Source organism: Sceloporus occidentalis, unplaced genomic scaffold (assembly GCF_023333645.1).
Source record: "Sceloporus occidentalis isolate IW3139 unplaced genomic scaffold, rSceOcc1.0.p SCAF_10, whole genome shotgun sequence".
Lineage (NCBI taxonomy): Eukaryota > Metazoa > Chordata > Lepidosauria > Squamata > Phrynosomatidae > Sceloporus > Sceloporus occidentalis.
In genome coordinates this window covers 39417552-39443645 of record NW_028316990.1, presented here as the reverse complement: position 1 = coordinate 39443645, position 26094 = coordinate 39417552, and the positions used below count along the sequence as shown (strand labels likewise).

At 60.0% G+C, this 26094-nt stretch overlaps 3 protein-coding genes across 4 annotated transcripts; 1 reads left to right on the top strand and 2 right to left on the bottom strand.

Moving 5' to 3' along the window:
• Positions 1 to 1342: 1342 nt before the first annotated feature.
• Positions 1343 to 5516, bottom strand: LOC149306594 (histone-lysine N-methyltransferase EHMT2-like). Its single transcript, XM_089540912.1, has 11 exons — positions 5423 to 5516; positions 5169 to 5212; positions 4539 to 4643; positions 4132 to 4286; positions 3613 to 3768; positions 3364 to 3511; positions 2826 to 2903; positions 2591 to 2712; positions 2369 to 2455; positions 2205 to 2283; positions 1343 to 2098 (listed from the first exon to the last, which is right to left on the bottom strand). Exons 1-11 carry the CDS (start codon positions 5433 to 5435, stop codon positions 1343 to 1345), a joined length of 1743 nt encoding a protein of 580 aa, XP_089397038.1. The 5' UTR covers positions 5436 to 5516.
• On the top strand, positions 5278 to 11695 carry PDIA2 (protein disulfide isomerase family A member 2). Its single transcript, XM_089540396.1, has 11 exons — positions 5278 to 6680; positions 7655 to 7867; positions 8235 to 8368; positions 8618 to 8758; positions 8885 to 9016; positions 9302 to 9427; positions 9576 to 9773; positions 10037 to 10157; positions 10686 to 10867; positions 11011 to 11100; positions 11592 to 11695. The coding sequence occupies exons 1-11, from the start codon at positions 6452 to 6454 to the stop codon at positions 11667 to 11669; spliced, it is 1644 nt and encodes a 547-aa protein (XP_089396522.1). The 5' UTR covers positions 5278 to 6451; the 3' UTR covers positions 11670 to 11695.
• Positions 11696 to 11895: 200 nt separating this feature from the next.
• On the bottom strand, positions 11896 to 24911 carry LOC149306592 (axin-1-like). Of its 2 annotated transcripts, XM_089539865.1 has the most exons (11): positions 24696 to 24911; positions 23291 to 24331; positions 20204 to 20344; positions 19759 to 19855; positions 19030 to 19167; positions 18021 to 18571; positions 17553 to 17735; positions 16707 to 16952; positions 15734 to 15841; positions 13650 to 13823; positions 11896 to 13109 (listed from the first exon to the last, which is right to left on the bottom strand). In XM_089539865.1, the coding sequence occupies exons 2-11, from the start codon at positions 24241 to 24243 to the stop codon at positions 12983 to 12985; spliced, it is 2718 nt and encodes a 905-aa protein (XP_089395991.1). In that variant the 5' UTR covers positions 24244 to 24331; positions 24696 to 24911; the 3' UTR covers positions 11896 to 12982. The 2 variants fall into 2 exon arrangements, with proteins under 2 accessions (XP_089395991.1, XP_089395992.1); XM_089539866.1 differs by lacking the exon at positions 15734 to 15841.
• Positions 24912 to 26094: the final 1183 nt, after the last annotated feature.

Below are 26094 nucleotides of genomic sequence, written 5' to 3'. Positions count from 1 at the left end.
CTATAACCCCCATCATCCCCGCAGCATGGCCAAAGGCCAAAGGCCAACGGATGGGGGGATCATGAGCCACTGTAATACTGGACTCTGTCGGATGGACAGGGCTGAGGGAGGGAGGGAGGGAGAGGGCCCAACCGGACAACTGACCATAGGACACTTTACTAACTTTCTGCTGGCTCTTATTGGTTCACAGCCATAGACCAATGAGTGGGCTGGGTTTTGGCGGGCTTGTAGCTGATTGGCCGAAGGGTCTGGGCTGGGACCCTATAAAAAGGGGCACCCAAAGCTGCCAGAAATAGAATAGAAGTCAATTGGAGCTGAAGAGGAATAAGAGCTGAAGTCACTGAAGGAGGCAGAAGATGATGGGAAGAGCTCCAGAAGGAGAGCCTGGGGAGAAAGGAGGCAGGAGGAAAGCTGGGGCCCCTGAAGGAAGAAGGTGCTGAGAAGGGTTGAGCCAGAAGGAGGCCCTGGGAAGCAGCTGGGAGGAAAGCGAAAGGGGCTGAAGGCAGATGCTGGAAGGAGGCAGAGGGAAAGGAGCAGGTTGTCGCAGGTGTAAAAAACAAGGTGCAAAGAGGGCTGGAAACAGTATCTCTGCCTCCTTTTGCCTCTTGTGAGTCGTATGGGGTCAAATATTGATCAGGGGGTGCATTCTTTAGGGGGAAGTGATTGGGGGGGCAAATAATAGATTTCCAATTGACTCTTGTATGGGATCAAATGTTTGGTGGTGTATTCAGGCCTCATACCTGGGTCACTACTACACAGCTAATGGCAGTTTTCTCTCTCATTACAAAGTGTGGTACAAAGCTTTTTGTGTCTGACTTTGTAAGTCAGGGTTTCAGTCTCTTACCAAGGCCTGGAAACTGAAAGGGTGACTTTGGGCCATTCCACAAACCAGTGTTCATGTGAAAGCACATAATAACAGCATTCACTTAGGTTTCAAGAGGTATCCCAGGCCTGACATAGACTCAGGGGCTGTAGTACTGAAGGGGAAGCAAAGCACAGCTGCTCAAAGTGGTGGTCTGTGGGCCAGGGCTAGGCTTGTCTCTTGGTTCTTAGCAGAGTTCCCAGGAAACATTAGAACACAATCACAACCCAAAGGCACAAATAGGGAATTGGCTCTTGTCACACACAAAGGAGAAAGATGTGTCCTCCCGCATCACATAATGCAACACCAGCCGCGCCAGTGATCCTGGCACTGCGTCAGGTGGGCAAAGGGTCGCACAGAGGTCCTTCCCGGGGCTACTATCCGTTTATTAGGCAAAGGCACAAGGGCCCAGCCTGGCCCTCCCTCTGCTGCCCCCCTAAATAAAGGCCAGAGCAGGCGAGGGATGTCCGCAGCGGGGCTTTATTGGCCCTCGGGGGCACAGGCGGGATGCGGACAGAGGGACACAGGGCAGCGGCTGGGTGCCGTGGTTGCAGCAGGGGGCTCAGTCCGCCTCTTCTTGGGCCCTTCTGCCCTGGGGAGGGGTCCCCGACACGGGGTCTTCAGCGCAAAGCCCCGCCGCGGGATCCGGGAGGATCCGGGGGTCTCTGGAGGGGCGGCGGGAGAAGGCAAGGGCGGGTACCGGCACCGGGGGCCGCGGCAGTGGCAGTAGAGCCCGCGGCGGCGCTGGGCAGCCCAGAAGGCCTCGCCATAGTCGAACCTGGAGGGGACAGGAGGCAGGGAAGACTGAGGGGCTGGCGACAAGGGGGCCCACTGGGAAACAGGGGCTTTCTCCCTCGCCCCCTTCTCTTGTGAGAATCCTCCCGGGAGCCGGCTAGTTGGCCTCCAGCCCCGGAGGGCCTCACTGGCAAGGCTGACCTGAGCGGGGTCCCTCTGGCTCAGGCAGCCGAGGAGGCATCGGGGGCATCGGACCCAGGGTCTTGGGGCCCCGGGTGAAGCGGACCCCTGCCTGCCTGCCTCCCTCGGTCCCTTGGTGGCCCCGCCTGCTGACCCGAGCTCTTCTCCGGCCTGGATGGCGCGGGCGCTGAAGAAGGCGATGCCGGGGATCTTGCTGCCAACAACCACCAGGAGGGCCAACAGATTGGGCTGGCAGGAGTGGTTCAGGAAGCGGCCCACGCTGCCAAAGAAGTGCCCATCGAGGCAGCACTCGCACCCGGCCTGCGAGTGGGAGAGAGACCAGGGATTGGAGTCAGCGGAGCACCGAGAGAAGGGCCAAGGGCCGCTGCCGCCGCCGCTTCCTCCCTGGATGACCCCTGGGCCTCACCTCTGTCGCCACCACGAAGTAGTAGGCATCCTCCTCCCGCTGTGCCGCTTCCACACCGGAGATCAGCTCCCCAAAATACCTTAGAGGAAGGTGAAGGGGAGGCTGTGAGGAGGGTCCCCGTCTCTCCCTCCATCCCTTCCTCCCTGTCTCTGCCTGGGACTCACTGGCAGAGGAAGGCGCCTGGTGGGAGGTCCTCCATGGTGCGCACCCCGAAGCCCTTGCTGGGGGTCCGGTAGAGCTGCAACTGGGTCCTGCCAAGAGGAGGGGCAGGTGAAGGGTGGACAGGGGTCAGCAAGGGCCCCTGCCAGCCGTTTTCTGGGCAATGTGTCCCCCGGGGCTCCCCGCATGACCCTTTCCTCCCTTACGGGGCAGTCCTCCCGCCTCACCGGAGCCCCCTCTGGGCCACTCGGTTTGGGCAGGAGCTGCCGCAGGAGCAAAGTAGGTGGCACTCGAACACGGGGCCCGGTCCAGGGGTTTCTCCGGTGGCATCCAAGGCCAGTCGGCCATCCTGGGGAAAGGGAATCAGGGCGGAAGGTGAGGAGAGGCCGGGGTGGTGGTCTTTCGCCCTCGGTCCCCCCGAGAAGAAGGGGCGGGGGCAGGGAGGGTCTCTCTCTCTCTCACCGGGGAGTACCAGGCATGGCGTCCGCGGCGGAGGCAGGGGCAGATGTCCAGGGAGCAGCGGGGGCCACAGGTGCAGCACTGGAAGGAGGGAGGAAGGGAGCAGAGAAAGGGGTCAAGCACCCCAGTGGACCCCCTCTCCCTCCTCCCGGATCCCCTCCCACACAGTGCCATAGGCACAACTGAAATGTGTTTACATTAGCTTCATGTGGCTAAAGTGAAGGTTTGCTAAGATTTGACCATTTTGTTCCGATTTACAAATGTTTTAAAGGTTTGCTTTATTTAAAGATGGGGGCCCCTCGCCTCACACATCACCCCCTAAATGGACACAGGAAAGAGCCACAGCCCATTTCTACCCAAAGGTCGCCCCCCATTTAGAAGCCTCAACTGGTGAGGTCCGCATCCCACCCCAGCCCCTGATGACACCACTGGCTGGCCCTCCTTGCCACCCCAGAGCAGCCACATGGGCAGCCACAGGGCATGGCTCGGGGCTGGGGAGGCCACCTCCTTCCCGCCCCTCCGCCATCCTGCGACCTCTGACCTGGCTGCGGGCCCATCCGCCCAGAGGGGCCTCTGCGGAGTCTGAGACTAGATTCTGTGTGACATAGAGGAAGTCTCCGGGGGGGCCCTCTTCATCCAGTCCGTTGAGGCAGGGGATGGGCACCGCCTCGAAGCCCCGGGAGATGTCCCTGTGGGGAAGGGGTGGGGCAAGAGGAGGTGGAGCTGGGGTCTGAGGAGGGGCTTGGGGGTGCCAGCCCCGGTGCCCACCTCCTGGCCCGGCTGGGCTCACCTGCTGAGGATCCGCTGGGGCACCGGTGGATCCGACGACAGTGGGGCCATTGCCCGCAGGGCCTTCCAGCATGTGGAGCCACGCTGGACATAGTCCAGGGGCAGACGGCCGGCTTTGTTCCTCTGCCAGACGGGGGCGCCGAGGGCGAGGAGCAGCCTGACGGGGCAGGAGGGCCCATGGCTAGGCTGCACCACTAGGACCCCCAGCCTCAGGGGGGCCTTCTCAACTGTGGAGCCCAGCACCACCTGTAGAAGTGAGGCTGTGCCTTTCATGCAAGGCTGCAGCAGTGGCCTTGTGGCTGCCCACCTGCTTGCTAAAAACCCACTCTCCTTCACATACATGTGGAGCCACTAGATCTGGATCTGGTCAGCTGGCTTGGGGAGGACCCAGAAGCACCCCCCACCCAGCAACACCCCCCTCTCATGCCAAGGCATGTTCAGCAGTGGGTCCTCCCTGACCTGTCTCCCTCCCTTGTGACCCATGGTCCCTTTGTGGCAAGACGACCCCTCCCCAACTCACACAAGGCACTCATAGCGGCTCTCCTGGGCCGCCAAGTGGAGGGGGCAGTTGCCATGGCTGTTGGGGACATCCACCTCTGAGCCGGCCTCCAGCAGCATCCGGGCGATGGGGGCACTGCCCACGAAGGCTGCTCGGTGCAGGCAGAGATTCCCTTCCTGCAGGGAAATAGAGGGGCAGGCATGGATGCCCCCCACCCCAAAGGGGCACTCCAGCTGTCCCCAGCTATGCCCAGGGACCCCCAGCCCCTCCTCCCCCTCTCCGCAGATGGACAGGGTCTTCTGAAGCCTCTGGGCCTGTTGGCCTTCTGCCTCTTTGCCTCCCAACCTGGGCCCCTGCCTACTCTTCCAGGGCCCCCTTTGAAGCCCCCAGTCCACCCACTTGTCCCTTCCTCCAAGTGCCTCCCTTACGTGGTCGCGTGTGGATGGGTCCGCTCCGTGGGTCAGCAGGAGCTCCACCAGCCGCTCGTGCTTGTTCTCCGTGGCCCAGAAGAGTGGCGTCCGGCCTGCAGTGTCCTGGAAGACAAGAAGGCCTTGGGACTCTGCCCCCTCTGGCTGTCTTGGGCCTAGCTGGGTCCCACGTTGCCTCGGAGCAGGCAACAGACCCGGGGCCCCAAAGCAATGACAGCTGTGGCCACCCAGCTGGCCCGCCCTGCCCTGCCCTGCCCTGCCCTGCCCTGGCACCTGACAGTGAAGGGCTTCTGTGGCCCCCTCAGAGAGGAGCTCCTGGGCCTGGACATAGTGACCCTTCTTGGCCACCATGTGCAGCAAGGTGTCCCCTGCTTCTGCCGCCTCCTCCTCTTCCACCTCCTCCTGCTGCTGCTGCAGACGAAAAAGGCCTCCAGATAAAGACATGTCCAACCAGGGGCCCTCCCTGCCCCCCTCCCCTGGAGGAGAGTGCAGCCCAGAGCCAGAAGAGGGGGCACAGAAGGAGAGGGAGACTCCATGGATGGCATGCCCCACCACCACCAGGGAAGGCAGGCGAGAGGAGTCGATGTTAGTCCTAAGAGTGTGCCCTAACCAGTCCCTTGCATGCCTTACCTGTCTTTTATGGGGTTTCCTGTCAGGCCCCACACATTTGCTTCCTGTAGGGAGAGGGTTCAGAACAGAGTTACTTCCCTAGTGCTGTGGGGGGGGGGGGGCAGGGCACTTGAGGTCTCCCCCAAGACAGTTTGTGTGCTGCAGCTGTGTTAGGGAGGGTGGGATGCCCGTTCTCTGCTGAATCCCCCCTCCACCAGTGGGCCCCCCCACTTGCCTCTCCATCTCCTGCCCCCCACATCCCCAAGAGGCCTCACCACTTGCCCCCATTCTCCCCCCTCCCCGACCAGCCAAGGGGGCCTGGCAGCCGTTGGGGGCTTCAAACGGAAACCGGAGTCCAGCCGAGCAGGATGTTCCATGGAATGGTGCCAGGTTCTGAGCAGCCTCGGTGGGCAGCATGGGGGCAGTGGAGGAGGGAGGGGTCCACCTGGCCAGAGGGGCAAAAGTGCCTCTGACCACCTCCCCCAGCCTTGGCCATTCCCTCCCCTGGAGAAGGAGAAGGAGAGCTTCCAGGGCTGGCTAGGAAAGGATGTCCTGTACAGCTGCCAGGGAATCTGCCTGGGGGCACCTCCAGGCTTGCCCTGAAGTGGCATGTGGTGGCTTGGCCACTTTCCCAGACCTTTTATTGTCTTTACCTGACAGAGGTGCAACAGGCTGAAGGGGAGCCTTGTGACCCCCCCCCCCAAATCGCCTCTCTCTGCAGTTCTGAAAGGAAATCCAGGGGTCAGAGGTCATCCAAAAAAAGGGATGGGTAAACTGGACTGTGGAGGGAACAGCAGCTGGGGGAATGTTAGCATAAATCCCACCTCCTTCCCCTCTGCACCCTTCCACACCAGCAAGGCACCAGTGCGATTTCTGCTCCATGTCCCCCCAACACCCCCCACCATGGAAGCAGAGCCTGGGAGCAAAAGACCCAGACTGGTCTCCTTTGGGAAGCTCTCTGCTCCTTCTGTTCTCAGCAGGAAGGTCTTGCTCTTATCCACGGCTCAAGGGGCACCTCCGTCCCAACCCCAAGACTGGGCACAAATGGCAGGGGTCCACCTCTCAAGGCCCCCCTCCCCTGAAGACCCACTGCCAAGCAGAGAGGCTGACCAAGGTAGTCGGTCCCTTGCAGCCAGTTGTAAAGGGCCACGTGAATCCATGGGCAAGTGGAGAGGAGGAGGGGGCCGGCTGTGAGCATGGTCTTATCTGGGCCCCTCCCTGCCTTGCCTGGCATCTCCTGGCTCTGGCAAGAACAGTAACTTCTCTTCCTGGGGCAGCACTTTTCCTTCTGGGCCACCACCATCATGGGCCACTTCCCAACACTGCTTCTCCTGTGGCTGGCAATGGCCTTGGTGCACTTGGTGGGCGCGCAGAAGGGCAAGACCCTGGCAGACAACCAGCCGGAGGAGGTGAGGGGAGACCTTTCCAGAGACCTTGAGCTGCAGGAGGAGGAGGAGGAAGCAGTCTTGGCCCTCAACCAGCACACTTTTGGCCAAGCGCTGCAGGAATACCAGCTGCTCCTGGTGCTATTCTGTGAGTAGACAAAATCACCAGTGGGGGGCTCTGGGGCACTCCACCTCCACAGCACCCCAACCTGGGCAGAGGCAGCCAGATGCTTTGGTGCGGGTGAAGGAATGGGGGCGGTTTGGGTTGCATCCTGTGGCCCTTTCAGAGGGTTGGAGGCTTGGGGGCCAGTTCGGGGGCAGGTAGCTGGCCAGCAGAGTCTCTAGTTGGTGGGCTGCAAGGGGCAGCAGCTTGTGGCTATGTGCCAAGGCTCTGCCTGGCTGGGGAGCAGCAGCAGCTCAGCTCAACAAGAAATGCCCGGAGCACCTTGGAAAAGCAAACAGGCCAGGCGGCACCTTAAAAGCCGAGCCGGAGGGTCATGGGGCATGCAAACCCAGTGCCTGCCTGGCTGCAGGGTGCAGGCCTGACACCAGGCAGGTGGAAAAGACAGGGCCAGTGGCTAGTCTCCCGCCAGGCCCCCTCCGGGAAGCCCCCTTGGCCACAGAAGCAGCAACATGCCCTTTACCTTCACTGGCTACTGGCCAGAAAGCAGAGCTGCCCCAGGGCACAGCTCTCTGGTTTCAATGCCGCCCCCCCCCCAAGCTAAGCCTCCCCACTTGCCCTTCCTCATCTCTGCATTTCTGGAATTTATCCTTTCAAGCTGGCAGCCATCGTGGCATCCTGAGGCAGAGGGGCCACTCAGGCATTAGGACAGGGCCAATCAGAGCTGCCTTGTGCTAAGCTGGCCAATGGTCCGGCTTGCCCAGTGGTGCCTCTGCAGCCATTTCAAGCCATTTCCAGATTTGCAGCCTCAGATTCCACTTCATCTCCATGGCAGCTTGATGCCAGGCGTGAAGCTGGGGGTCTTGTGTGTGAGATGCTCCTATCCCTTTCTGCCCCTATGTGGGCACACCTTCCATCAACCCAGGGGCCCCCTTCCCCACCTGCCTCCATGTTTCTCTGGGCTATCCCACCTTTGGAGCAGCCTTCCTTCTCTCTGCTAGATGCCCCCTGGAGCGAGCTCTGTCAGGCGCTGGCACCCGAATATGCCAAGGCAGCTGCTCTGCTGAAGGAAGAGGCAGCTGCGGCCACGCTGAGACTGGCTAAGGTGGACGCGATGGAGGAGCTGGAACTGAAGCAGGAATTTGGCATTGCTGGGTACCCAGCCTTCAAGCTCTTCCGGGAGGGGAACCGCACCCACCCCACAGACTACACAGGTGGGATCCACTGGGCCACAGAGCCTGAGCTGCCAGCCTGGGGGCAGAAGATACACTGCTGTGGGGTAGCCCCTGTTAAGATGCCAAACACCCAGCCTCTGCTTGCAAGCAGTGCGCCAAGGGGGAGATGGGTACTGGGGCTTTTGGGAGGGCTGCCCATTTAGGGAGGACTGGAAGCTGCTGCTGGGCAAGCTAAATCCAGTCCCTTAGTTGCCATGTGCTGGAACAACTTGGCTGCCTGTATCACAGCCCCTTGCAGCCCTGCACCCCACAATAGCCCCCACCCCCCTGCCTACACCCTTCTTCTCTGTAGCTGGGGAAGACCCCTCTGTACAGCCCCCACACCTTCTGTCCCTCCCTGTGCCAGGCCAGCGAGAGGCCGAGGCGATTGTGACATGGCTGAGGCGGAAAGCTGGGCCCAGTGCCCTGCTGCTTACTAGTGAGGCGGAGGCCACTGCCTTCCTCGATGACAATGCCGTGGCAGTGATTGGGTTCTTTCACGTGAGTCGCCATCTGCCACCTCATGGCTGGGCTGGTGGGCACCCGTGGGCTTTCTGGACGTTGCTGGTTCCACCCTCACACCTGTTATTAGGGAGAGGGAGACACACCTCTGAGGCACTTCATGGTGCCAAAGTGGGTCTTCTTGGGTACCTTTGGGGGGTGAGGGTTTGATGTCTGGTGAAGGGTGGCCTGGAGCCAGGAGGCTGCTGCCATGAGGCACAGGCACATTGGCTGCTGTTCTTCCTACAGGACCTTCAGAGTGAGGATGTGCGTCTCTTCTATGAGGTGGCCAGAGATGTTTCTGATGTGCCCATGGCCCTCACTGACTGCCCCGAACTCTTCCGGAAATATGGCATTTCGGGGGGCATGGTGACCCTCTTTCGGAAGAAGGTGGGGCCAGTGCCATGGGAGGGGATGCTGTACCTAACTTTCCTCCCTGAAGCAGCCACTGTTTGGCTGAGACAGGGGCCTGTGTCCTTCCTCCGGACCAGCAAAGACCCCTGTGCCCTCTTTCAGGACAACGAGGACAATGCTGATGTTCCACGGGCAGACTTCCCAGTCGATGAGGATTTGGGCCTGGAGGTGGCGGAGCTAGCCCACTTCCTTGCGGTGCAGAGCCTGGAGCTTGTGATGGAGTTCACGAACCAGGTCAGAGGAGCCTCCGAATCCCGACTGAGATCCCGACTGCCCTGTTGCCTGCATCTGTATCTGTGAGGGAGCAGCTTGGTCTGTTCAGTCTCCTGGGAGTCCAGCCCAGAGCAAAGGGGGACATGGCCCCTGAGGACAGACCCAGCTGGCAGAGGGAGGGGGAGGGTGTCCATGCCTTTCTGGAGGGAGGACACTGGGGGCTGGGAGTGGGGTCTGGTCCTCCTGTCCCTCCAGGCATCCTGCAACATACATGCCCACACAGGCTCCCCTGCCCTTTCTCCTTAGAACTCCTCCAAGATCTTTGGGGCCAAGATCCCAAACCACCTACTGCTCTTCATTGACAAGACGGTGGAGTCCCAGCTACAGCTCCTGGGAGGCTTTCAGGGCGCAGCCTCTGCCTTCCGGGGCCAGGTGAGCCCCTTGATTCTGCCCCCAGGCATTGCCCTTGCCCTTGGGTGCTCTCCTTGTTGCCATCTGGGCTAATGGAGGTGGGAGCAACCCAGCAACTAAAGCAGGGATGCCCCAAACCCAACCTCAGAGCTGCCCACCCCACTGCCAGGTCCTCTTTGTCTTGGCTGATGTCCATGGTGAAGGAGCCAGACTGCTCCACTTCTTTGGCTTGAAGAGCCATGAGGTCCCTGCCCTCCGATTCATACACATTGAGACCAACAAGAAGTACCGCTTGAGCACGGAAGAGGGTCTGTCATCCCCAGCCATCAGCGCCTTCTGCCAGGCAGTACTGGAAGGCAAAGTCCAGGTGGGTGGGCAGTTGGGCACTCATGCCAGAGGCTTTTGGTGGGAAATAACCACCAGCAGTTGGGGGTGGGCACCAACCACCCGTGCCTTTCCCTTTCCCCTCCTTGCCCAGTGGGTGGGGGGCACTTGGAGGTATCTGCCCAAGCCTCCAGCCACCCATTACTCCCTCACCAGAAGGGGAAGGGAACTCTGCATGCACCCAGAGAGCATGCCATGCTCCTCCTGTGGGTCCTGATCCCCTTCTGCCTTGGCTTGAACCCTCAGCCCCACCTGATGAGTGAAGAGCTCCCAGGTGACTGGGATCAGCGGCTGGTGAAAGTCCTGGTGGGCCACAACTTTGAGCAAGTGGCCCTGGATGAGACCAAGGATGTCTTCGTCAAGTTCTGTAAGTGGACTGCTGCTTTCCGCCCCCCCGCCATCTCCCCATAAGAGGTCCAGCAGCTCCTAGAATCTCACAGGCTGCATGGCCAGGAAATCCTGGAAGATGTAGTCTAAAAAAGTAACTTTTCCAGGTCTGTCTTAGAATTGCATTGATCCTAGAGCATCCCAGATGTGCTTGGATTGTAAGTCCCAACAATAACCTAAGCTTGCAGAAGGATGCTGTGGCTTGCAGTCCATCACCATCTGGAAGGCCACAGAATTCTCCTGCACACATGCGCACTGACTTTGTCCTGAATGAACTGCTGTGCCTGAAGTATGAGGGAGACCCACAAACAAAGTGGCAGCCAACAGAAGGGCTCCCATAGTGGCCCTTGGACCCACCCACCCCAAAAGCCTCCATGGCATCTCCAAGGCAGCCCTTGACTGGGAAAGGGGCAACTCAGCCAGGAGGCACCCTGCCAGCCCATGTGCCATGGGGGAGGGGGAGGTCTGTGTCCCTTCTGCCTCTCACTCAGCTGGCTCTGCCCTCCAGATGCCCCCTGGTGCCCACACTCGAAGGCCATGGCTCCCATCTGGGAGGAGCTGGGCAAGAAGTACCAAGACCACGCCAACATTATCATTGCCGAGATGGATGCCACCACCAATGAGGTAGCAGACTTGCCCATCCGCGCCTACCCCACTCTCTATTACTTTCCGACTGGACAAGGTCGCAAGGTAGGCATGCATAATGGCACATTACCCCCCCCCCCCACGCACAATTCCAGGTAGGGAAGAGGGCACCTTCCCCCCCACACCTGCTCCACAGGACAGGAAGTGAACGGCTCAGGGTCCAATGGTACTTTCTTTTCTGCCACCAGATGACTGAGTACCGGGGCACCAGAGACCTGGAGAGCTTCTCGAGGTTTCTGGAGAGCGGAGGGGAGCCCCCACCCCAAGAAGAGCCTGTGGTGAGTGCTAGAAACCCCATGCCCTCCTCCTCTTTCCTCTGTGGGGACAGGCTGGGCTCCACATTTGGCCTTTGCCCCTTCCTTGATGCTGAAGGGTGTGTGCACTAGGCCAAACATGGCATGCCAGAGGGCCCAATCCAAGTTCTGTGGGTGACTCCCTGCCCTCCAGTTGGACCTGCCCCCCCCCATAACGCATTGGGCCCTCTTCCCGCCCCACATGTAAAGAGGAGCTCAGGGCCAGAAGTATCCCAATAAACCAGGGACGGGTGCAAGGGGGCAGAAAGCACCCCCTCCCCATTTGTTCCAGGAGAGACGAGGGGTCTTTTGGTCACTTTGTCGAGACAGGATGGCTGAGGGGGGCCGGGGTCTCCCCCCCCCAAGGGAGGACTGAGGAGAGGCAAAATGGCTGTGGGCAGCAGCAAAGAAGCAGGCGGCTGCCACTCGTGGAAGACCTTGTGGTTTGTAATCCCTTGTGGTTTCTGGTTTACCAGGAACCTGAGACCCCTGAGGAACTGAAGGAGAACCAGACAAGACCACTGGGTCCCCAGGAGTCAAGAGATGAATTGTAGAGCCTGAGCAGAGCAATACAACCCACCAATGCTGCAAACCTCTGGCTCCGCTGCTTCCTTTCTTCTGGGACCCCCCTGTGACACCCCCCCCCGGGCTGCTGGCAGCTTCTCCGTGAGGTTAAGACCAATCCAAGCTGTCCCATGCCCACCTCCCCTGGTGCCATGGAAGCAAAGGCAGAGAGAAGGGGAGGGGAGGGGTGCCCTGGAAGGGAGACAAACACAAGGCCACCATTTGAACATAGGGTTTTATTCCATAATTATTATCCAAGTACCTTTCAAAAGATAAATTGTACAAGGTGTGAAAAATGTCCCGGAGGCACCAGCTGTGAATCGCCCCACTGCTGGCAGCCAACGCTTCGCTTATAAAATGTACATATTTACAACTGAGCCCCCTTGAGAAAAAAAGGGAAACGAGGGACCCACAACAGCCAAGCCAGGTGTATTAAAAATCCCTTTGGGTGGGGACCCCAAGCAGAGCCCCAGAAGAGAGGCAACTGTCTGTCAGCTTCTTGGGACCAAAACAGAGGAGAGAGTGATGTGGTTTGAAGGCACTCAGTGATGAGCAGGCAAGGAGGGGGCTCTAGTGGGCAGCCTGGCCACAGTCCAGTCTTCCGCCCCATGCACCCCTCCAGTGCAAGGGGCTGCCATGAGACCCAGCCAAGGCAGCAGCAGCAGCAGCAGAACGAGGTGGGGAGATACAGCAGTGAGACCCTCAACCCAAATTCCTGCAGGGGAGACCTTGAGAAATGGGGGCAGGAAGCCTCCCGATCGGAGGAAGGAAAGGGCATACCCACCAGACACAGGACAGCTCTGGCCAAGGGGGTGGGGAACTGCCTACAGACCACACCAAGAACCCTGGGACCAGGTGGCTGGCTGGGTGGGTGGGGGGTCTGCCTCAATGCCTGCCCAAACTAGAAAGGGACCGAGCAACGTGCAGAAAGTCCTTGAGCCCTGATCAAAGCTCAGGTAACTCTGGAAGGTTGGGGCAATCAGGGACATACACCTAAGAAACCCAAAGGGGAGGGGGACAAAATGTCCAAGCACTGGGGGTGCTCACGGCAGGCACATGGAGCAAATACAGACCCCCACTTGCTCACTCCCCCCTCCCCAGCTAATTCTGGAAGTAAGGGGCCAATTTAGTTGAGACGATTCAGTGTCAGATCTTCTCCACTGAGAGCTTTCATTAGAGGCAGTACCAAAGAGGGCAGCCCCACTCTGCGGCACCCTCTCCCCAAGAAGAGGGGGGCAGGAGGGTCCCTCTCACAAGGCTCCCCATGCCCCCACCCCTGCACTGCTCCTGGCCTCACTCCAGGCTAGTCGATTTTTTCCACCTTCCCAATGATCTTCTCTTCAAAGATGGGAAGGACGGCCTCATCCTCTCGCACCTCTTCAAAGACCACGCCGCAGTCAAACTCGTCACTCACTTTCTTGAAGTAATACCTGCAAAGTGGGGAGAGGGAGCTGTGGGGTGTGACTCACAGGCCCACATGCAAGGGCTTCCAGGGAACACTATGGGGGGGGACCCTCCTCCAGGAGTCAGGAAGAATCAGTGGGGGACGGGAGAGAACAAGGGCCCATGAGGCAATGGGGCTGGGGTTCAGGGGTGGCCCTTTGCAGCCTGGCTCCAAGGCCCCTCTGCCACACACCCCAATGCCCTAAACCCACAACATTTCTGGGATTGCCAGGCTGAGCTATTTTAACAGCAGACCCCTAGGATGCCTGCTGCTCAGTCCCCTGTCTTTGGTAGGCTGCTCTTAAGCACAACTCTATCTGGGCTCACTGGAAGGCTCCAAGGCCATCCCATTCTCCCCCAGCTCCAGACTCTGGTATGGGGGGGGCACTGGGAACAGGAGCAGCAACTCTTGCCCCCCCCCCCCCCAATAAGGTGCAGCTGGAGATCCCTCAATAGGTGCTGCCACTGCAAAAACAAAACAAAAACAAACCATGCCTCTCCTGGTGCCGCCCCCCCCCATTTCTCACCTGTAGTTCCCTTTCTTGGTGAGCAGCTCCTTGAACTGTCCCAGGGAGACCACGCGGCCCTTGACCAAGGTGCGGTAGGGGATGGGCTCCCCGCAGAAGTAGTAGGCCACCACAATGTTCTCACAGGGCTGGGCAGACGTGGTGGATCCACCCGGCTTCTTCTGACTCTTCCCCCTGGAAACAAAGGCAAGATGGTGAGAGGTGTGGTGGTGCTTCAGGCATGGCAAGATCGCCACAGGGAGGCTGCCATGGGGTTTCCAGATTAGCCTCAGTGGCAGGACAAGTGCCACTGAGGCTGGCAGGCTGGCCATCATCCCAGAAGAGGCTGAAGGGAGCTTTCTGCCAAGGGGGGGTGAGCATAAGGGGGCGCAACTGAGGGCCCAGCAAACCCCCCCCCCAGCAAAAGGAGAGAGCCACACTTTCCTGCCCTCAAACAAGACCAAGGCCTGTCCAGGGGCTGCCAGGATTCAACAGGATGTTGCCGGGGGGGGGGGGGGGGGCAATGTTGAGATTCCGCCCAGAGAACATTTTCAGAAGGTGCAATTCCTTTCAGGTGACATGCCTCTGCCACCCACACCTCAGGCTCCTAATTCTTACTTGTCCAGGAACCATGTGGCCCATGACAAAATGTTGTTGGAGTGAGACTCTCAGCCCCAGCCAGCAGAGGAGAGAGATGCTATCACTTGTAACTAAATGTGGCTGCCGACCCTACTTAAGTCTGGAGAAGCGACAGAGTTCTGCTTTTTCAGAGCTGGGGCCAGGAAGCGGGGCATGGGGGGGGGCAGGGGGCAATGGCTTAAAAGGAAAATAATAAATAAAACTTTTATTTGTATCCCGCTTTTCTGTGACAAGACAATCAAAGCGGCGCACAACACATTAAAATCCTCATTTACAACATTGTGTCCCAAATTCCTCCCCCTTAAAACAGGATTAAAGAGAATTATATATATATGTCAGAACGATGGGCTAATACATGATGTGGGGGGAGCAGTCATTCTGTGGCCGGGGATTTTATTCAGGAAAGGCCTGCTGGAAGAGATCCGTCTTGAAAGCTTTTTTAAAGCTGTCTAAGCAGGCAATTTGGCGAATCTTGTCCGTCCGTCCGTCTGTTCCATAGTTTGGGAGCAATTGCAGAGAGGGCCCTCTGGGAGGGAGCAGTTAGTCTGGTCTTTAAAATAGATTCCTCCCAGAGGACCTGAGGGTGCAGGGCAGATTATATGGGAGCAGGCGATCCCTCAAATACGTTGGGCCCAAGCCACATAGGGCTTTAAAGGTTATAACCAACACCTTGTACTGTGCCCGGAAACTAATAGGCAGCCAGAAACTAATAGGAGCCCCCTTTTGCCAAACACTCACCTGAGCTGCGTCTGCCTGAGAAGCTCCCTCCCCAAGCAACACACACATATGGACACACACACACACAGATGGAGGGCTGCCTCTGGGAGTGGGGCAAAAGCAAGTGTGGGGGAAGATTTCCCAAACATGGGGGAAGGAGGAGAGGTCAGGTTGCCAGCACCACTGCCCTCATGCCCTCCCACCCGAGGGAGATATGGCAGTCAGGCTTTGGCTGGGACTCCTCTTTCTTCTGCATTTGCCTGGCAACTACCCTCCCTGCAACCATGGGGGTCCTCCATCCCCTAAAACAAGGGTGTGTGTTGTCCAGCCCAGACCCCCAGCGGCCAGGGATCTTGGAGGGCGGCAGCTGCACAGGCCGGCCAACCCCAACACCTGACCTTTCAGGACCACACAGGTGGGAAGAATGTGTGTGTGCGAAGGTCAGACCTAGGGGGAAATGGGGAAGCTGAGCAGGAGGAACAAGCAAGGGCTGGTGAGTGGCTGCCCACAGTGCCCAGCCCAGACCTCTGGCTGTCACACACAGGGTCCCCAAGTAACCACACCATCTGCTTCGGGTGGAAGCAAGCCACCTTGACCTCAAGGGGGCTCACAGCCCCCTTTACAGGGAACGGCAGAGTGGGGCCCTCAACACCAGGCTTCCTGGACGGGGGGAGGGAGCTGCCCATCTGTCTGCCTGGGGAAGAGGATAGAAGTGGTCAAGGGAGGGGAGGAGAGAAGGTGGCACATACTCGGACTCGGAGAGGTCCAGGTCGGAGACGGCGGGCACCACATTCAGCACTGGCATACAGGCGGGCCTGACAGAGGAGCGGCCACGCTGGATGACCTCTTGAACATACCTGAGGAACAATCTCAGACGTTAGACTCACCTCAACTGTATCTGCCTGGGGGATGGGAACTGGGACCTGGCTCCCCAAGAGACCCCCAGCGGAGGCTCTCCCACAAAGGCCTAGGGACGGGGAGGACCCCTGCCATTCCATCCCTTCCCTCCCTGCCCAGCTGTTGCCTTCAGACATTCTTGGGGCAACTCTGAGACTTTCAGGCAAACCAAGTGGGAAAGGGAACTGGATCTGGGGGAGACACACACACGGATGCTGGAGGGGGCAGCCGGAGAACAGAGGGGTCCCGGTCAGGATGCCCAGGGCTTCTGTGGGGCAGCTCTTCTTGAACCCCTCTCCCCCTCCTAGAGGTCTGGCCATTTGGTTCAGGAGAAGGGGAAGCCTTCAAGTGTCCACAACTGTCAGGCCATAACCTGCAAAGTGGCACTCAGGTTCTGCCCCATAAGCCCACCAGAGAAAAGGGGAGTCTGGCCTTAAGTGAGCAGCACCTGCAAGAGGTTTCCCTACATGTTCTCCAGATCTGCCACAATGCCAATGCCACCAACTGGGGGAAGACTCACATGCACTCACCCATGTGCCACCCACCCCCCAGAGCTCCTGGCAGGCAGAGGCAGGTGCTGGGCAAGAGGTATGGAACTGGGCCAAGGTGGACCCCACATGCCCTGCCCCAAGACTCACCCTCCTGGCCAGGCAGCCGTCCAAGGCAGGGAGGGCCATGCTATGCCAAATCCAGCTCTCTTGCCCCCCTCCACCACCCTGGAAGCCAGCACTTCCATTTTGGGGTGGAGGTCCATGATTTGCAGGGGAGGAAGAAGACCTCCCTGGCATTTCCACCCTCCAACATAGCCCCCTCCCCACTTCCTACCGCTGTTTGCCTGGCAGCTTCCCAGTCCGCTTCTCCTCTTCCTCCAGCCGTCGCCGGGCTTCCTCCAGCTGAGTCAGTGGGTTAGGGGCAGGGTTGGGGGGCATGGTGGGGTCCTGGATGAAGGGGTGCGAGGGTTGCACCACATTCCGCAGCTGCGCGCTGACCCAGGGGTGGAGGGCAACGGGCCGCTCAACAGAGGCTGGTCGTGGCAGGTCATGGCCCAGCTGCTTCTTGGCACTGGAAGAGCTTTGTGGGGGAACCAGAAAAGTGTCACTGCCCTCCTTCATCCCAGAATATGGATCCCCCCACACACCAGGCAAGGCAGCCCCCTGCTACTCAAAGCAACTGGAAAGATAGACACAGCTCCAGCAAAACAATAGCTGGCCCATGTGGTTAAAACAAGGAGAGGTTCAACAAGGGAACAAAAACGCTGTGGGAAGAACACTTCAGTCTGAGCGGAGGAAGCCCTGCTCAACTGGAAACTCCTCCAAAGAGGGAGGCAACTGTTTCTGCAGGAAAAGTGTCAGTGCCATCTTGGCAGAGGCTCTGTCTCTTGCCTCACCAACTGAAGCTTCTCCAGTATGTGGCAGGGATGGGTAGCCCCCAAGGCGCCCGTAGCCCAGTCACCCAAGGTCCTCGGCTACCAGTCTTCTTTGATGCTGGGCCAGAGAGGCCCTCCGGGACGATCCAAAACTGACTTGTCCTATGTGCTTATTGATTGAAATCTGAATCCCACATTGCTCTCCAAAGTGTAACTTGGGGCTGACTCTGCCTTCACAACCATTGGACCCTCACTCTCATGCATGCCATGTGCATGCTCACCCCCAGCTGCTGCCCACTGTTCACCTGTGGCTTGTCTTCTTGTGCCGGCTGATCTCCTTCTCGCCTTCAATGATCCACTGCATGATCTTCTGGTTCCTCTCCACATCCTCTGGGGAGCCAGGCACCTCATAGCCGGCCCCTCCTCCACCGTCACCCTTCCCCACCTCGCCTTTCTTAATGTTGCGCTTGGAGAGACCGGCTTTCCCACTGGGGAAAAATGGAACAGGGAGAGAAGTCAGGGGCTGCTTCCAGGAAGGCTGGGGAGCAGAGGTGCCTACCGGACACCCCACAGTTGGGTGCCACTCCTGCAAAGGCAGCCAAGGAAAGGCAGGCATCTGCTGGGGTAAAGCCAGGCTTGATTCCTGAAGCTTTGGGGCAGCCAGGATGATGGGCCCCTGAACCACACCTTCCTCCCCTCCCAAGTGCTAAGTGGCCCATTGCCATGTGGTACGCTCACAGGCCAGCCAATGCTGCCTCCCCTGTTCTCCTCACCTGTATGCCATGAGGTCCAGGGGTCCAGGGGCCAGGCACATGTTTTCTCCGTAGAGGCGCGGCTTGGGGACAGAGCCATGGGTGGCTTCTAGCCCCCAGCCAAAAGGGCCAGGCCCACGCTGGCCAGGGGATTCAGCCTCGCCTAGTGGAGGCGGTAGCTCTTTGGGCTTAATGGAGCCATGGTGGTGGACCACATGGTGGTAGACGTGCTTGTGGTGGTAGAGGCCAGCACCCTCCAACTTGAGCCCAGTCTTGGCCGCATGGTGCTTGCTGTGCCCTAGTGAGACCAGGCCCCCCGTCAGGCCATGGAGCTTGCCGGGGGCCATTGGGCCACTGTCCGGGGAGTGGGGCTTGGGAGACTGGCAGCCCGGCGTCTTCATGACCCGCTGGACATGCTCGTCGAGAATGGTCTCAGGATTCTCCTCATGGGCATCCCTCAGTGTCATCTCGGCATAGCGGGGGGCGAAGTGGGGCAGGAGCTGAGCAGGGGGTACCTTGTGGCTCCCTAGGGAGGGCCCCAAGGGGAGGTCTGCCTCCTCGCCTTCTTCTTCCTGTCACGAGGAGATACAAGTCACGTCTGGGGGTCGAGGTAGAGGCAACGGGGGAGGGTGGATGACTCCCACAAGCACCCAAAGCCCTTCAGACAAAGGGGAGAGACTGGGGACCCAGGTACCAGCTGAGAGGAAGGGGGAAAGATAGAACTCCTGGGGTGGCAAAAAGGCCTGCCTTACCTCAGCTCTGTTCTGCCTAGTTTTCCACTGCATCCCCAGGAAGAAGAGCTTTGGGGTGGGCAGGGGTGCATAGGGAGGGATGTAGGGGCTGGGCCTCAAGGCAAGCCTCCAAAAGGAGGAAGAACGAGCAAAGTCAGCTCATAAGGAAGGCACTGGGGGGCACTGGGGGCGTCGGGTTGGGGGTATTGAGCCCTTGCCAACCTCTCTAGCCTGGCAAATAACTGGCACAGAGCAGGGCAAGGGCAAAGGCAAGGGCCCTGTAATAGCCACTCACGCACCGCGCGCACACGTTTCAGGCGCTCCTCCAACTTGGCTTCCGCCTCCCGGTCCCTCAGGACCTCCTCCAGCCGGTTGATCAGCTCAGCAGCAAACTTCTGTGGTTCAACGTGGATATCCTTTGGCATTCGGTAAGTACGCTGTGGAAAAAATGCACCCAGTGTGGGCATCATGCTGGTTCAGTCCTTCCCTCGCACCAGCTCCACAAGAGAAGTTGCCACCTCCCTGCATACTCCCAGGAATTGGTTGGATGTTTATTGGGGAGGTGTCTCTTGGCAGCCAACATGGGGTACACTGTTGGCGCAGCAGAGAAGCCCAGATGCCAACACTTATTCCAGCTCTAACCTGAGCAACACAGGGGCCAGTCTGGTGGGAGGGGAATTGTGTACAGTTAAGGAATGTGGGGAGGCTCAGGCTGGGCTCCCCCGCCCCAACCTCCAGGGTGCAGGGATGGGTAAGCGGAGGTCAGGCTCCCTTCTCCTCCTCCTGGAATATCATTCAACACCTTGCCTTCGTTGTGGGGGGCTGAAATGTCTGGCCAGCCAAGAACATGTCTGCTTCCCAAGTCCAAAGTGTGCACCCATCCCGTCCAGCGGAGGTCCCATCAGGAGCACTGGTTGCACCACCAGTGCCATCCAGGAGGCACTCCAACCCCTGTGGCATCTCCAGAGTGGGGGCAACTCTGGCTGTACCAGAAGCCCCAGAGCCACCATTCAGAGGCAGTCACTTACAGGAATGTGAGGTAGAGGCACACGTCCATTTGCTTTGGCACTTTCTTGCATTTCTCTGCGATGCTGCTTCCGGAGTCGGTACGGAGGGATCCCATCTCTGCCAAGAAGAAGCAGTAAGACCCCCATCAGAATGGTGAGGGGAGGCAGTCCACAGCATTCCCAGAGTCAGAATGAGAGGAAGGACCCCAGAGGGGAGCCAGAATACACAGGTAAGGAAGGGCATCTATCCCAGATACCTTTCCCTCACCCACCATGAGCCAGCACCGCCAGCTTCCCATATCTACTGCCCCAAAATTCTCATGTCCCCCCGCTCCCCCGGCCCTCTGTTTTGGTCAGGGCCAGAAGCAGGATGGCAGCTCCTAACCCACCTTTTAGAAAAATGAGGCTGATGACGCCTGTGCCCCCTCCCAAATGCAAACCCACCACCCCACCAAGGACTGCTCACACGCTGCTGTCGGTCAGCGACATGGTGTCTGCGTCACTGGACATGCTGTGCTGCTCGCTGTCATTGGCACTGGTGGCCGGAGCCAGGGCATAGCCCGTGTTGACATAGTAGGGATGGACCGGCTCCCTCCAGGGTCCGTGCCTGCAAGGAAGGAGGCTCAGGGGATCAGGCCTCCCTGCCAGAAGCCAGGCTGGCAGGAGACCCAGAAGGCACCTCTAAGCACCAAAAGGGCACCAGGGTGCATGAAGACCCAGAAACGCCTCCTGGTGAGAGAAAGGTGGGTGCTCTGACCCCTGGAGGAGAACCCAAAAGCAAGCCAACCCATCCCAGTGAGAAAAGGGCGCACTGAGGCCCCCCCAAAAGCATCTGGACACAGGTGAAGCCAGTGGGGCACGCTCTTCAGGGGTAGAAGCTCAGGCTCTTGGGGCCTCTCCCCACTGCCAAGAGGGGTCATTCCAAAGGGCCCTGACCCAAAACCCTCCGAACTGGGTCTGCGAGACAGATGCATGGCAGTCTCAGTGGGCTTCCCTGGGGTGGTAAATGAGGCATGGGGAGGAAAAGCAGCTCTCACTGAAGACCCCCACATCCTCTAGACTCTCAAAAGCGGTGTGGCCAGGCTGGGGAGGGGGGCTGGGCGAAAGGGCTCAAAAGGGTTGCATTACTGCCTCACTTGTTACTTAGCAGCCCAGAGAAAGCTTTTTCTGTGGGGAAGGGGAGAGTTCTTTGCAGGGTGACTCCAAAATCCCCCCTGCCCACATGTCCAATCTGAGGTGGATGACCAGGAAGGCAGCCACAAATGCAACAGGTCATTTCAGCTGTAAGACATTATTACCCTGACGGACAGTAAGGAACGGAAAAGTCTCTCCCCGTCCCCGGCCAAACCCAAGGGATGGAAGAGGAAAGAGCCTGCCTGCTGCCCATGGTTCAGGCAGCCCCATGCCTTTCCCCACAGCAGTCTACTCGCATGTAAGCCTGAAATGTTGCTGGTGCTCCCTGCGCATAAGGCCCTCTCACAGAGGAAAGGGGGGCCAACAGGAGGGAGGAATAGGGGCCACATCACGGCCACCACCACCCACCATCTTTGCCCTCTGGGGCCTCATCCATAGTCCCTGGAGGAGAAGGTGGCACAGCCAGCCAGGAGGCTGGGACCCCACCCAAGATGCATGCACGGAGGGCATGCTGGCACTCAGGCAGTGGAGCTCAGGAAGGCAGAGGAAGCTTCCCACTCTTGCTCCTCAAACATTCTGCGGGGTGCCCAATCCAATCCCGGACTCATGCTAGCAATGCCAGTTTGGCTGCCACTTGGTCCAGGGCACTCCCATGCACAAGCAGGCACTAAGTGCCACAGTCCAGGGCCCCTTCCCCTCCCTGACTGGGAGCTGCCAAAATCCCCTCAGCAGAGCCTGGAAAGAATCCCAACCATCTCAGCCATGGAAGCCAGCCTCCCTCCCTCCCAGCAGCCTTGGGCTGGTCAGCCGGGCTCCGAGGGCCTCCCCCATGCTGTCTCAGCCCCACAAACTGAGCCTTGCTTGCGAATCAGGATTGCTTCTGATGCACTATGAGAAGAAAAAAAGCATAAAGCGTTGAGTGAAAAATAGGGTCACACTAATTTTCTATGAATGTGCGCCCACACAAGTGTCCCACACTCCATTCTGTATTCTATTTTTACCACAAACATTTGGTGCACAATTGAGAAGGAACAGGTGACTGCGCGGGGATGTTGCAGGGGCCAGGGGTGGGAGGGCACCCCAGGGCAGAGCACTTGGACCCCACCCTCAGCAAACTGTCAGAGCCCTAAGAAGTGTCGGGGGAGCAGGGAAGGCCCAGTCCACCTTCATAGAAACACCTTCCCCCTGGGAATTACTATCCCATGCCCATCTTGTACCAATTTGTCTCTAGCACTGCCAAAGCCAGGCAGATGCAAAAGTTTATTTCTTGTGAAGTCATTTCTGGCAACATACTCATAAAAGTCAGAACATTAACTCTGAAACTCTTGCAGCATAACAGATTAAAATGCTAAAGAACCTCTCATTTAGAGCAAGACCTCCCACAGCCAGGAGACTCAGCCCCGATCCACCAGCAGCCAGTGCAGGGCCCAGGGAGAACATCCCGGCCATGCTCCCCACCGGCTGCTGCCAGCCTCGGCCCCACTAGCACCCCAGCAAAGAGAAGAGAAGCAGGTGGCAGTGGCCCCTCTGCCTGCAGAGCAGCCATATGCTTTGTTCTGGTGAGCAGCGGGGAAAGGTCCTGCGGCAGATAGAAGGAGCAGAGGCAGCATCCTTGGAAGAAGGGTGTCAATGATGAGAAGGGGCACAACTGTGTCTGATCAGAAGGGAAGAGGCTCTTTATGTGCAGCCCCTCTCCTTCTGCTCCCTTTGCTGGTGGTTAGTCACCAACCAGCCAAGCTCTGGTTCTTGCTCCACTTTTCCATTCTCTTCTGGGTCCCCTGAACTGCAGTGGCTCACTAACCACCCCTCCAGGAAAGCCCCCAGTTCCCAGTAGGGACACTACTGGCCCTCCCCCAGCTCCCCTGGCTCAAAGCGCCTGACCCCCCCTGGAGCCCAGCCTGGCTACCTGCTGACCCACACCTTCCCCTGACCAGACTATTTGCAAATTAGAGATGTTTCTAGCCAGTCAAGGCTCTTTTGGTCCTGGTCTACTTTTCAGGTTGCATTCTCAGCTGAAAGGCCTCATAATGCACAAGTGGAGGGGCAAACAGCATCCTGTCACCAGAACCTGAAGGCTCCCAAAAAACTTAGCAGCGTTGCCAGAAACAGCCCACAAACTGGGACTGGGCCCAACTTCTCAGCACCCCATTTCAGAGCCCAGGAAGACACACTCACACAGAGAAAGTGGCACCAGGGGCTGCTTGTTGGTCCCACACAGAAGAGTAGGCATGTGATTCTTTTAGACAGCACTGCTCTCACTAGACACAAACAGCTGGAAAAAGGAGGTGCCCTGCCTCCAACATGCCCCCCGTTGCCTCCTCTCCCAGAGAGGAAGGAGCAAACACGCTGCAAAGGGAGACTTCCACACACACTCACAGCCTCCCACTGGCGAAGAAGCGCCCCCTCTCTGCGCTCTCACCTGAACTCTCTTCCCTCGCTGTATCGCCGGGAGGCAGTCGTGGCAGCAGTGGCCGAAGGAGAGGGGCAGGAGGCAGCCCGCTGGGTGGCCGTCTCCAGGAGCAGCTTCTGGGTGAGCCGGCCAGAGGGCAGAGAGTCCCGGGGGGCAGCCCCCACCGCCAGGCCCAGCGGGCCCCCTCCCTCCTCGGCCTCCTGGTCGCACTTCCACTCCTCGTCCTCGTTGAGGGTGGGCAAATAGCCCGGGAGACCCTTCCCCGCCCCGGAGCCCGGGCTCTGGTCGCCATAGGCCTTGGGGCTCTCCCCACCCGTCCTGGTATACTCCAGGTAGATGTCTGACTTGAGGAAGAGCGGGTAGGAGTTCTCCTCGATGGTGGACTGGATCTCGGTCTGGGCCTGGTCGAAGACGGCCGGGTCAATCAGCTGCTTCAGCACGCAGTCCTTGATGAAGCTCTTGGTGGCTGGCTTGATCTGCCGGGAGACGATCCCCTGGCCGTCCAGAACGTACTTCTTGTAGATGGCCTTGGCCAGCTTCAGCCGCTTCTCCTCGTTGGACTCGCAGGGCTCCAGCTTCCGGAAGCCGCTGCAGGCGAACCAGAAGTCCAGCAGGTCCGCGCAGCCCTCCTGCTTCAGGAAGGTCCGGAAGAGGTGGATGCCGTCCTGGTCGTCCAGCAGGGAGTGCAGGGAGCCGGCCCAGCGCAGGTAGGGGGGCGTGGGGGAGGCGCTGCCCTCGGGTTCGTAGCCCAGGTCCAGGTCGGGCCTCCGCGGGGTGGCCCCAGGGGCCTCCGCCGCCGCCGCCTTCAGGGCATCGCCTTTCCCGCAGTAGAAGCCCTGTCCCACCGGCCGGGGCTCCGGGGGAACCAGCTCGCCTTCCTCCCCGGGGACCGGCGGCCGAGGGGCGTCCTCCGTGAAGCTGCCCCCGAGGTCCAGCGCGAACCCTTGGCCCTCGACGCTCATCTTGGCGGCCGCAGCGCTTCCTGGCAGCGGAGCGAGAGCAGAAGAGCGGCCGGACGCTCAGGGCTCCCGGAGGGACAGGCAACGCCGGCTGCAACGTCGGGAAAGAGCCGCGGTTAGGAACCAGGCAGGCAGGCAGGCAGGCAGGGAGGGCGCCTGGCGCTGGGAAGGGCGGCCAAGGCTGCTCCCTCCCTCCCTCCCTCCCAAGGGCCCTCTGCCCCAGGAAGCCCCGGCCAGACCCCGCCCGCTCCGGACGACCGCAGCTGCCCCTCCCCGAGGCCTCCCCGCGAACGGAGAGGATGCAGTCAGGCCCCGCCCCGACCGGCCCTTTGTCTGGCTCCCGAGGGCAGCGCTCGCCCCGCCGCCGCCGCCACCGCCGCCCGTGAGGACCCTCCGGGAGACACGCGTCGGGAGGGAGGGAGCAGGCGGGCCAGAAGGCGAGCCCCGTCGCTCACCGGCGGTGGCCCGGGGCCTGGAGGCGGCTCCGGAGGGGCCCCGGGGGACGCGGCGGCGGCGGCGGGGGCCCCGGGGACGGCGGGGCGGCGGGTCCCGCGGGAGGACCGAGGGGGCGCAGGGCCCCCATCTCCGGCTTCGCCTGCTTCGCCTGGGCCGCTCTCGCTTTCCCTCGGTGGGGCCTGGCTGGGCCTCTCCTCCTCCGCTTCCGCCGCCACTTCCGGTCCTTCGGCCGAGAGAGAGAAAGGGACCCCTGCGGCACAGCGGCGCCCCCTTGCGGCCCGGAGGCCCTCCGCAGCCGGAAAGGGAAGGCGAGGCGAGGCGGAGGCGCCTCGGGGAGAAGCCCGAGAAGGCCGCTCCCAGGGCCCCCCCTCCTCCTGCAGGAGCAGCCAGAGGAGCCAGGCTGGGCCTTCTCGGCCTTGGGCCCAAGCAGCCCCGCGGAGCAGGGCGCCCTGCCAGGAGAGCGATGCTCGCTGGCCGCAGCCCTGGCCTGCCGAGGGCGAGCCACCCCAACTGGCCCCAGCCTCTGCCTCCCGAGGGCCTGGGCCGCCTGGCTGCCCGCCTCCCAGTCTGTGGGCCTCCGTCGAGGAGGAGGAGGAGAGGCAGCTTGCAGGGAGCCCACTGGCTCTTTCTGTCCACTCAGCGCCAGCCCTGCAGCGGAGGAGGCGCCGCGATGAAAGCAGCCTTGCGGCGTCCGGCTGTCAAGGCCTGATGTCTGCCGGCGTCCTCCAGGCCCGGGTCCTTTTGTTGGGGCTGAATGCACCTTGGCCAACAAAAGTGGACTGGATTAGGCCCCTTTGAAGCTGGCCCAACTCTCTCAGCCCCTGGGAAGCAGCAGGCAGAGGGCTTCCGGGGGAGAGCCAGGGGGCCTCCGCTTTTCCTCCCTTCCAAACTCCTGGCTCGTTTTGGGGCAGAGGCAGGAGCAAGAGAGCCAGCCATTGGAACAACCAGTCTGCGATGGGCAAAGGCCAGGGCCCCCCACCTCGCCTTCGGCCCCTTCCCCTCCCTTGGGCCCCAAGAGCTCAGTTGGAGGACGTTGGGTCTGCCCCTGACCACTGCCTGCTGCCCCCCCCCCCATCCCACAGTTCACATGGGCAACGCTGTGCCCTGGCCCTCCAGGCTTTGATCTCCAGAGGGGCCTCAGGACATCAAATGGCCAAGAAATGCCTCCTGGCAAGGCGACTGGAGCCAAGGGTGGGTCTGGGCCTGTGTGCCCCCCCCCCCGGCCCTCGAAAGGCCCTCGCTCAGTACAAGGGGCTTTGTGAGAAATGGTGGCCGCCTGCTGGGGGGCAGTGGGTCTAATGAGCTGCCTTTCCAGAAGGCAATTTGAAAGCCTGACAAAGGCAACCTGGGCAACAGGACTTGCTATTTCTCCCTGACTGCTTTGCCTGTGGTTTATTC